Source organism: Cuculus canorus, chromosome 1 (genome assembly GCF_017976375.1).
Source record: "Cuculus canorus isolate bCucCan1 chromosome 1, bCucCan1.pri, whole genome shotgun sequence".
Lineage (NCBI taxonomy): Eukaryota > Metazoa > Chordata > Aves > Cuculiformes > Cuculidae > Cuculus > Cuculus canorus.
In genome coordinates this window covers 1,796,162-1,808,251 of record NC_071401.1, presented here as the reverse complement: position 1 = coordinate 1,808,251, position 12,090 = coordinate 1,796,162, and the positions used below count along the sequence as shown (strand labels likewise).

Here is a 12,090-nt window from a genome sequence, read left to right as displayed (position 1 = left end):
CCGCTTCCAATTTAAAGCCATTCCCCCTCATCCTATCACTCCACACCCTTGGAAAAAGTCCCTCGCCAGCTTTCTTAGTGGACATTTGCAAGTACTAGAAGGCCACTCCAAGGTCTCCCCCAGAGCCTTTTCTTCTCCAGACTGAACAACACCAAGTCTCTCAGCCTGTCCTCATAGCAGAGGTGCTCCAGCACTCGGATCATTTTCGTGGCCTCCTCCGGACCCGCTCCTACATATCCATATCCTTATGTTGTGGATTCCAGAGCTAGACACAACACTACAGGTGAGATCTCACAAGAGAGGGGCAGAATCCCCACTCTCACCCTGCTGGACACTCTTCTTCTGATGCAGCCCAGGACATGGTTGGCCTTCTGGGCAGTGAGTAGACATTGCCTGCTAACATCAAGCTTCTCATCAATCCTGACCCCCAAGTCCTTCTCCACAGGGCTGCTCTCTCCATCACGTTGTCCCACTGCGTGTATTGAAACCACAAATTGCCCAATAAATAACTTTCATCACAATCTTTATTCCCCTAGAATTGCTTTATGCATTCTTCATGAGATCTAAAACCTCCCAAGCAGTGGCTCACCACACACAGCTGCTCGCCTCAGTCTTTCTGGGCTCCCAGGGAAGATGACCCCTGCCTTTTCTTCCCAGTCTCATTTGCAGCAGGCAGGTTCTCTCAGTCACGCTAGGCATCTGATTTCGATAATAATCTTAACCTTATGCCATGGGTCAGCGCGTCATAATTGTGTACAAGGAAAAGGAATTTCTCCCTGCAGCCACGATGCACTTAGCTCTCTTATTGCAGAAATAAGCCGTGACACGAGAGTTCGCTGACACCACCAAGAAATATCAACCTAAATTAAAGCGATGGCTGTTGGTAAAGCCATACCTCAAAACTGTGCTCAATTCTGGGCCCCTCATTACAAGAAAGACATTGAGGTCCCGCAGTGTGTCCAGAGAACAATTAAGCTGCTGAAGGGGCTGGAGAACAAGTGTTATGCAGAGCGGCTGAAGGAATTCGGGTTGTTTAGCCTAGAGGAGGCTGAAGGGAGACCTTATCACTGGCTACAACTACCTGACAGGAGGTTGTAGCAAGATGGGCATTGTTCTCTTCACCCAAGTGACAGGCACTAGGACAAGAGGGAATGGCCTCAAGTTGCACCAGGGGAGGTTCAGATTGGACATCAGTAAAAAATTCTTCACCGAAAGGGTTCTCAAAGCACTGGAACAGGCTGCCCAGGGTGATGGTTCACTCACCATCCCTGGAGGTATTTAAAAGATGAAGCGCTTAGGGATATGGTTTAGTAGTGGACAGTTATGGTTTGGCTTGATGATCTTAAAGGTCTTTTCCAACCTAGTGATTCTATGAAATAAGAAACAGTACAGACATCCTGCTTATGCTTACAGCTCTTCTTCCTACCACCTTTGTAATTTTGACTTGAGCTCCTTAGCAGTGGCAGAGGATGTATAAGAGGACATGAAAATTCTCTGGGATGCCATAAAAATCAACTAAATAAATGAATACCATCTACTACCCTTCCTGGAACAGAAAAAATCCTGTTCACGGGAAGGCAAAAACACTTGGAAGACTGCTAGTGCTCTTACTTCACTAAACCTCAGAGCAATTATGTGTCACACTTACTTGGGTCGTCACACACCCTGCATGAGGGCAAAGGGTTCTTGGGTTGCAGACCTACTAGAGATCACCATTTTTTTCTGTTCAGGCTCCTCTTCTCTTCTTATTCAGTCTCAGTTACTGCAACTCACTCTACTGAAACAGATGAAATTTTCACAGGTTGTCTCGCAGGAAGAAATCTGACACGAAGGTATCATAGGTTTCACCTACAGTATTGACTCTTCATCCATGAGAGAATCAAGTTCAAGTTCCATCCTCTGTAAACTAAAACTAACGTATCACATCTCAACTTCTCCCACCCCTTCTCCAGGCTACATAAGGTTCAGGTAGACATATCACCGTGGCATGTCTGGAGCCTCAGAAGGATAAAAGAGCAGCTGAATCCCTTGGCAAAAGCACACAGACTGAATTTGAAGTGCTAAATGAGAGTTTGGGATGATCTACTTCTTTATCCACCTCTGGATAAAGGTCTTGGAGCACCTCTGCTATGAGGACAGGCAGAGGGAGTTGGGGTTGTTCAGCCTGGAGAAAAGGCTCCAAGGAGACCTTAGAGCAGCTTCCAGTACCTGAAGGGGGCCTCCAAGAAAGCTGGGGAGGCATTTTCTGCGAAGGCATGGAGTGATAGGATAAGGGCGAATGGCTTTAAATTGGAAGGGGGAAGATCTAGGTTAGTCATTGGGGAGAAATTCTTCACAATGAGGGTGGTGAGAGACTGGAGGTGTTGCCCAGTTGGGGTCTTGAGCAGCCTGATCTATTGGGAGGTGTCCCTGTCCACGGCAGGGGGGTTGGAACAGGTCCCTTCCAACCAAAACTATTATACGATTCTATGCGTTAACACAGTCTAATTATATTTCTTTTGCATTTGTTTCAAATCCTGAATTAATTCACCAGTAAACATCTAGTTAGTATTTCCACCCAAGATCTCTGTAAGTCCTGGTCTGTAACAAAGCACAATTCAGTGTGTCTCATAATTCATGCAACAGAGATAAAGAAATCAGAAACATAGATAATCCCGAAAGAATGGAAGTAGACTCTGATATTCAGATTTGATGATCCTAATATTTGAATAAATTCATTTGGCTGAGACTTTCAGCTGGCGTGACTATAACTCCTTAGCAAGGTTTTAATTCTGTTTACAAATCAGACTCTCGAGTAATGAATTTAAGCCTCCTGATTAAAGTACTGTTTTTTTTCTTAGTTACTTTTGCAGATCCATTAGAGAAAGTCCAGAGTACAGGTGGAAACCCAGAGCTATAACATGCAAATTGTATTTATGTCGTAACCAGATATACAAAGGAGAGAAGATAGCAATAAGGTGCTACCTAATTTGCAATATTATGTTCATTTGTGCAGTCTGTCACACAAATCATCGAAATAAAATGGTACCCAGCAGCTGGTAGATAACATGTGGTGCTCTCCTATGTGCCACTGTTCTCTCTCGTAAAGAGCTTACGCTAGCTGATTGCCAAGGAGAAGCTGCTAGCACACGCAGGGCCAGCTGTCAGCGATGATACAGCGATGCAAAAAGGAGATGGGCACTAAGAGTGACAACATGAGCTGCTCAAACAGGCAAACATGCGTACAGCTCATGTTTTAAATGGTGTAGGTGCCAACTGAAGAGGCAACATGACAGATGCAGCAGGCCTTATTCCAAAGCATAACCAGGATGAAAGACCTCACTGGTCTGGCATGGCCTCAGACAACCTGCTCTGACCTCACAGCTGCCCCTGCTTACAGCAGGAGGGTGGACTAGAGATCCCCCGAGGTTAGATCTTGAAAGACCCTATGACAACATGGTGACAATATGTCTAATTTTTGCAGCCTATTAGTGGGAGCAGTGCACTGAAAGAAAAGCAAGGATATCAGTAAAATTGTACTAATGCAGTAGAAAGACAGCAAAAACCCCTCTCAGCTCAGATCTCTATGCTTAATCCCTGCAGAGATTAAAAAAATCCAAAGTGCAAACACACGCAAAACCCAGGCACAGAGTAGGATGGTTCATAAAACACTAGCTTAAAACAGCCATTTACAGAATCATAGGATCACTTGATTGGAAGAGACCTTTGAGAACATCAAGTTCAACCATACCTGTCCACTGCTAACCCATTCCTGAGCACCTCACTCCCCTATCTTTCAAATATCTCCAGGGATGGGGACTCAACTACCTCCCTGGGCAGCCTCTGACGGTGCCTGAGAACTCTTTTAGTGAAGAAGTTTTTTTCTAATGTCCAATCTGAACCTGCCCTGGTGCAACTTGAGGCCATCCCCTCTCATCCTATTGCCTGTCACTAGAGAGAAGAGACCAACACCCACCTCACTGCAACATCCTTTCAGGGAGCTGTAGACAGTGATAAGGTCTCTCCTCAGCCTCCTTTTCTCCAGGCTAATGAACACCAGTTCCCTCAGCTGTTCTTCATGACCCTTGTTTCCCAGCCCCGTCACCAGCTTTGTTGCCCTTCTCTGGACACACTCCAAAGCCCTCAATGTCTTTCTTGGAGTGAGGGACCCAAAACCGAACCCAGGATTTGAGGTGTGACCTCACCAACGCTGAGTCCAGGGGCACAATCACATCCCTGCTCCTGCTGGCCACACTTTCCAATACAAACTAAGATGCCATTGGTCTTCTTAACCACTTGGGCCACTGCTGCTTCATATTGAGCCTGCTGTCAACCAACATCCCCAGGCCTTTCTCTGCCAGGTGAGACCTCTTTTTATGCCTTTTATGTACTTCCCCTCTCTCCAAAGTAGACCCAGAGACCAAGCTCTGCAAACACGCTTCCTCTAGCTCAATGTCTTTTCCTTCTGATACAGAAATCATCAGCAGATTAGGTTAAAAACAAAGCAGGGTATGAAAACTCGCATCCCAACCGCTGTGAGGTCCAGCTGCTCTCAGCAGATATCAAAACATTGGTCATGTTGCCACTCTGCATGAAGCCCTGGCCCATATTTGATCCCACCCACCTGCCAAAAAAAACATCGGCAACCTATTGGTATGTAAAGCCAAAGGGTAATATCCAGGGGAGGATCACAGAGTGCGTTTCTTCATCTTTAATTAAGGGTAAAGATGGAACCCTCTTTGCCAGATCTATATGGAGAGGCACAGGCAGTAAAAAGCCCTTTTGACCAACTCCAGCAGTACCCATTGTCTCCTAAAGTGCTTTATTTGGAAGGAAAAGTGCTATGTGCTAAAAGACACTGATTTAGTGAAAAATTACTAAATTGCAAATTTGGAAAGGAGGAAACAAATAATCTTGCCAAAACTAATGTTGTACATTCACCTTCCCCTTGCTGTTTTCTAGTCCTTCATCCTCCCTGCCCTCTAACCAACGCAGCGAGCATCACAAGTAGTCAGCATTGCTTCCTTGACCCCTCCATTGACCCCTCATGGTCATCCTGATCGCTTCCCAAGCCTATAGTTTCATAGTCACGTATTTAATATGCTATTAAACACACACATGCCCATTTACATTGACTACAGTTTGACTTGAAGAAAGTAATTCCAAAGCGAATAAAGACTGAACAATACTTTTCTGACACCTTCGAGATAGCTATTCTGCTGCAAATTCCTCATTTGCATTTATCAAATCTTATGACAAGCTCAAAAACTTATTCCTAGAAGGCACCTTTAAAACTATGCAGTAAAACCAATCTGTGCTTCTCTGCATGAATTTAGGCTTGTAACTCCCTTCAGTTTTAAAAGCGGTTCCATATGCACGTCCCATTGACTCCAGACAAGGAGAAATCCTCATAAATCATTTCTCCTTGAAATCCTTCCAGGGCACCTTAATTTCATATTAAAATAGCAAAGAATCAGCATTTTAAAGCCAGTTTCAGAAATGTCCTTGCTACACTTAAATCATGAAAGACCACAACCTGGGGAGAAAACCTTCCGCAGCAGTTTTTCTATTTCTCATGTAAAAATAGGGACATAATCCCTAGAAAGCTGAAGTTTCCCAAGTCCTGCAGTAAAAAATACTCATGGCTAACAAACTACTACTGGCTGTACAAGTAGCTAAACAATAATTCATTTTTTGATGTCAACCCAGGAATTTCCACTCAAACCCTGGATGCTTTTAAAAGGCGAACACCAAAAAGCTCAAAAAATGTGCAGCTAGGAAGACAAGCAGCCTTGATAGACAGACAAAAAACATGCTGCTAGGAATTTGTTCTGCATTAAATTGATGCATTTAGAATAGATCCTAATTTCAGTTCTTAAAGAGGCAGCTTGCACGCTTCAAGGTTAAAAGTTCGATTCCTTTTTTTAAGTCTGTTGCATCAAATCGCTAAATATTCTGATAAGGATGGGGATACAAGAGCTGTATCGACAATAAATGATGATATGTCCTCATAATTATAAGGCTATTTCTATTTGTACTGCCCTCACACAGAGTAAGAGCCGTGTCTGAGGTTGTCCTTATGGGTACCTTGAACATAACGCTGTGAATGACATGTTTCTTCTTTTTGGCTTTTATTTTCTTAGGTGATTAATTTAAACAGAAATCTTAAAAGCTGATCATTATGAACTTCAGAATGAGAGCTTTATCACGCACACAATGAAGTTGCCTCTGAAGAGAGGAGAAAAAGAAACACTGTGCTCTGCCTGCACATTCACATGCAAAGTAACAACTCCCCGACTGCTACGTTGACATCATGCAGCATCTGCCATCGACTTTTTGCATACGCATTAAAAAGACACACCTCAGAAAAGAAAAAAACAGACAGGTTTAAAATCAAAATAACCATTTTGTTACTTACAGCACTTGATAAAATGGTAATGAGACATTCTTTCATCTCAGGCTGTAGTCTTGCTACAGGTTTCGGCATTCTCCTCTGCTACAACTGTCGTGCTCAGAAAATGCATTATTTAGAGCCCTTCCTCAGGTATCCAGTATACCTCAGAATACATTATTTACTGTAGTTTCTGTTCCAGGATCTTGAAGAGGCTTCCAAGTCATCCTCTCCCGACTGCTAGAGTTCTGATAAACCTCCGTGCATCTTGAACCGTGACTACTGCACGTGCTATTGTCGCCCAATTGATTGACACCGTTCCTAATCCCACATCCCCAGGAATAGAAAGATTTAATTGGTGTGCACTTGCAGCCACATTCTTCCAGCACTGAGGTGTGCTGCTGCACTGCGGCTCTCGCAGTCCTGCCAGTTAATGGCTTTTGAATAGCTTTCAAATGGCAGCAAACTAAGCTTGATGAGTGGGCTCGGATGAAATAGCAGAACAAGGGATCTTCAATTTTATTTGTGCATATTCTTCATGTGCCAAATGTGACCAGATCCTTAGCTGATACTAAAACAGGATTATTTTCAGTTGCCACCAGTTGCTGTGTGAATAGGAAATTGATATCGGCTGCCAAAAATAACCACGTTTTAGCATCACAGATCATTTTTCAGTTTGTTGTAAGGTAAAAATCAGGACAGAGCTCACAGCCATCTTCAAACTCTCCCAGCTTATATATGGGTTCATTTAAACTGAGCTAAGAAACAACCTTGTGTGTACATTCCTTGTTTTCTTATTTCTTTGTATTACACTGCATCTTTTTCACAGACAGAATATTTATATCAGAACTGCAAGCCCTGCATGACTTATATCATGCTTATCCAATGATATTTTAATCACTGATTGTATGACAAAAAGCATTACTAAGAACAAGTCCATACAATTCTTTATCAGACCCTGGAATATCAAGTCAATCTAAATTGACGCAGTACCCAGTTTCAGATTAAGGGCACACAAAAGGCAGACCTGCATTGTATTTTAAACACCCAGGCTGCATCATCCTCCAAGCAAAATTCCTGCGTTACTGTTCCAAGAACAGTCGCCCAGGAATTTTGTTTCTACTCCTTCAAGAAACCTACAGCAGATCCACAGTAAAATACATTTATACCATCAAATAATAATTTAAGAAAACTGCGCTCAAAGAAGATTTAAATTTTCTTACCACGTGTCGTGTTTAGCACAGCCATCACCTCACTGAGTGAGAACTCCCATAAAGGGAAACTGCTAGCCCAGCCAATTTTAAATCTTCTAGTTATCTGAAAGCTTCTTACCTGTTATTTTGTACACATACCATCTGTAACACTTAGTATCATAGAATTGCTAGGTTGGAAAACAGCCTTGAGATCATCAAATCCAACCATACCTGTCCACTACTAAACCAGATCCCTGAGCATCTCATCTTCCCATCTTTTAAACACCTCCAGGGATGGAGACTCCACCACCTCCCAGGGACCGAGAACCCCTTCCATGAAGAAATTTCTCCTGATGTCCAATTTGAACCTCTCCTGGTGCAGCTTGAGGCCATTTCCTCTTGTCCTATTGCCTGTGCACTTTAGAGAAAAGACCAACACCCACTTCACTACACAACCTCCTTTCAGGCAATTGTAGACAGTGATGAGGTCTTCCCTCAGCCTCCTTTTCTCCAGGCTAAACAACCCCAGTTCCCTCAGCCACTCTTCACAACCCTTGTTCTCCAGCCCGTTCACCAGCTTCATTGTCCTTCTCTGGACACGCTCCAGCATCAAAATGTCCTTCTTATAGTGAGGGGCTCAAAACTGAACCCAGGATTCGAGGTGCTGCCTCTCCAGTGTCGACAGAGGGGTTCAACCACTTCCCTGGTCTTGTTGGCCACACAGTTTCTGATGCTATTGGCTTTCTTGGCCACACTGCTGACCGACAAAGTGTCAAAGTGACTACAGAAGGAAAAGGGTCTAACTCATTAGTGAGGATTACTAATTCAGATTCTAACAACTATTCAACAAAGATCCCACTACAGCAGAAAGATATGTATCCACAGTGATCCATCAGCAAAACCCTTACGTGAAATCTCTCAGCTCCTAACAGACACATATTTCAAATCTGGTTTGAGGTATAATATGCACAACAATAATTTTACAGAATTAAGCATTTAGATTTTTTTTTTTCCCCTTAACGTATCATTTCTTTCAAAAGAAAGAAAAAAATAATCTAGGAATAACCAGGGGAAATTGGGATAAATGATATAAAACATAATACAGTAGTTACATTACCATGGAAACTTTTTACTGTAAAGCTCGCAAGTCCAAAGTAATTAAATCTATCCAGACTTTCTTTCACACCTATACAACACCAAGCCAGTTTGGGCCATATGGCTTATAAAATAAACATAGAGAGCGTTTTAAGGGGGAATGCTAGTCATAGTTTGTGAGCAAATGTCAAGTAATTTGACAGAAAGCCCTTTGAGGAATACTTTTTGGTAGAGACGTTCCTGACAGGTTCATCTCTGGTGGTACTGTCAGGCAGAAAGACCGCCGTGTCTAATAACATCACGTTTCCACCAACCCACACTGGCTAAAACCAGGAGGACTTTCAGTAAACAGTGGTAAACAGGAGCGATGGACAAAGGATGCTTTTCTGAAGACAGTGAGAAAAGGAACAGGAAACATTTCTGATTTTGGCTTGAATGAAACGCGGAGAAAAGGGAGAAAAGGTATTTGGTTCTTTCTCATTTCAGATTGCGATGTGTTTATCTATTGAATTGCCATAGTAAAAAAATTAGGATGGTGGAACTTGGTGGGATTTATGTGACGGGTTAGACTGCTTACTCCATCCTGCAAGACAATTCAACAAGGTCAACCGCAAGGTCTTCCACCTGGTTTGGGGCAAACCCTGGTATTTAGCCTGGATACAGGCTCGGGGGTGAAGGGATTGAGAGCAGCCCAGTGGAGGACTTGGAGATGATGATTGATGAGAAGCTTGACATAAGTCAGCAATGCACACTTGCAGACCACAACACCAACCATACCCTGGGCTGCATCAAAAGAAGCGTGGCCAGCAGGGAGACAGAGGGGATTGTCTCTCTATGCTCCACTCTCGTGAGACCCCACCTAGAGTAGCGATTCCAGTTCTGGAATCCCCAACATAATAAGGATATGGAACTGTTGGAACGGGTCCAGAGGAGGCCACAACCATGATCTGAGGGCTGGAGAACCTCTGCTATGCCTGAGAGAGTTGAACTTTTATAGCCTAGAGAAGAGAAGGCTCTCGGGAGACCTTCTAGCGGACTTCCAGTACTTAAAGAGGGCTTTTAAGAAACATAAGGACAGAATTTTTAGCAGGGTCTATTGCAATAGGACAGGGGGTAATGGTTCTAAACTAAAGAGGGTAGATTTAGACAGGATATAAGGAAGAAATTTTTTACAATAAGGATCATGAAACATTGGAAGAGGTTGCCCAGAGTGCTGGTAGATGCCCCATCCCAAGAAACATTCAAGGTCAGGTTGGACTTGGCTCTGAGTAACGTGATCTAGTTGAAGATTACCCTGCTCACCGCAGAGGAGTTAGACTAGATGACCTGTGAAGGTCCCTTCCAACTCCATCTATTCCAATTTAAATACTCAGCCTTCCAATTTAAAGCAATTGTTTCTTGTCCTATCCCTCTATGTCCTCATAAAAAGTCCATTCACAGCTTTCTTGTAGGCCCCCTTTGGGTACTGGAAGGCTGCTGTAAGGTCTCCCCAGAGCCTTCTCTTCTCCAAGCAATGTCCAACCCTAATTCTCTCACCCTGCCCTCGTAGCAGAGATGCTCCAGCCCTCGGATCATCTTTGTGGCCTCCTCTGGACTTCTTCCAACAGTTCCCCACCCTTCTTTTGTTGAGGATTCCAGAACTAGACATAATACTCCAGGTATGAGTATATTTGTACTATATCTAAGTGCGTTGTAAAACTGCTCTCTTGGAAAATTAGGGAACATCAGCACGTTTTCCCTCACAGCTCGATTTGTTTCAAGAAGACTAGTTCAGTGTTAAAGTCTAGAGAGAGGCTCAAGTGTACTTGGACTGGGGGACAAAGACTGAGCTGGTGTTAAAACACTGGATTTGACATATTTTATTTTGTCCAGCTACCCAAAAATCATGATTAAAGAGAATAAAGGTCAGAAATCAAGACACATTTAGCCTTCTGGAAAAGAATCCTTGCCACCTCTCCCTATAGAATGAAAACAGCCACTTTCATTCTATGTATAAATCCAGGGTTCGGTGAAATTACAGACTTTTTAAATAGAATCTTGGAACTGGTCAGCCATAGCGAGGATAGCTATTTGTCTTAGGATAAACATACATTTACGGATCTGAGAGCAGACACTGCTTCCACATCTCAGTTTCCAAGGATTAAGGATTGTCTTTGAAAAAATACCTATGTTTCCTTCGATAACCTAGCAAACAAAAATATTGCTTAAAATCAGGGTTTTTTCTGCTAAGAACTGTCATATAAATATTTTATTACTCTTCCAGTGTCTTCTGGTGGCTGGGGAGCCTGATCTAGTGGGAGGTGTCCTGCCCATGGCAGGGGTTTAGAACTAGACGTTCTCTAAGTTCCCTTCCAACCCAAACTATTCTATGATCTATGAAACAACTGCCCATCTTAGTATTTTACACTTCACGCACAACTGTAAGATTTCATAGAGAAATGCAGAACCATCTGAAAGCAATTTGAATGATGAGAAAAACACCACAACTACCAATTTTACAAGCATGACAGATGCTCGCCGTTTATGCCATTTTCATTCAATGCAACAGAGCTTGCGATTTACGATGTTACGATTTCATTGCATTACTTCTGGGCTTAAGACTACAGAGCTAAAAAACGGAACGCAGAGTAACATTCACATTGCTCATATCTTTTGACAAGCGATACTGCTTAGCAATCAAACCTTGCCCGTGCTCTCCAGCTGCCAACAAGCCATTCTTTGGATAACATCTGGCAGTTGTATGCTCATCAGGAAGCTAGAGATGAGCCATAGCAGATGTAGATACTTAGAAGAAGGACTCTATACTAATTTTCTCTACATGCGTCACAGCAGAACAAAATGCAGTTTTTCTGAATAAATTTTCAGATGAACCGGCCTGTTAGGCGGATGTGTGGTTTGCTCCACAGACAGAAGCAACAACCCAAATCTAATCACTCAATTACTCAGCATGTGGTTGGCTCCTAGAGAACTAGACAGCTTTTCCTCTTCCTCCACTCTTGACGTACCTTTGTCCTTTCTCACTTCACTGGAAATGCCTTAATATTTAAGGAATCATAGAATTGCTTGGATGGAAAAGACCTTTGAGATCATTGAGTCCAACTGTACTTGTCCACTACTAAACTAGATCCCTGAGCATCTCATCTACCTAACTTTTAAACACCTCCAGGGATGAGGACTCCACCACCTCCCTGGGCAGCCTCTGCCAGTGCCTGAGAACTCTTTCGGTGAAGAAATTTCTCCTGATGTCCAATCTGATCCTTCTCCGGTGCAACTTCAGGCCATTCCCTCTCGTCCTATCACTCGTTCGCTTGGGAGAAGAGACCAATACCCACCTTGCTACAATCTCCTTTCAGGTAGTGGTGAAGAGTAATAAGGTCTCCCCTCAGCCTCCTTTTCTCCAGGCTAAACAACCCCAGTTCCCTCAGCCACTCC

General features: G+C 43.2%; 1 protein-coding gene across 3 annotated transcripts in view; it reads right to left on the bottom strand.

Moving 5' to 3' along the window:
- MYO16 (myosin XVI) overlaps positions 1 to 12,090 on the bottom strand; it is a 394,275-nt gene that overhangs the window by 303,033 nt on the left and 79,152 nt on the right. Inside the window, exon 1 of one of the 3 annotated variants that reach the window (XM_009560753.2) lies at positions 6,398 to 6,824. The exons of the other annotated variants lie outside the window; for them this stretch is intronic. Within the exon in view, the coding sequence (XP_009559048.2) occupies positions 6,398 to 6,425 (28 nt within the window). The 5' untranslated portion in view covers positions 6,426 to 6,824. Of the gene's footprint in view, positions 1 to 6,397; positions 6,825 to 12,090 lie in introns of those variants that run through there. 3 annotated transcript variants of the gene reach the window in all.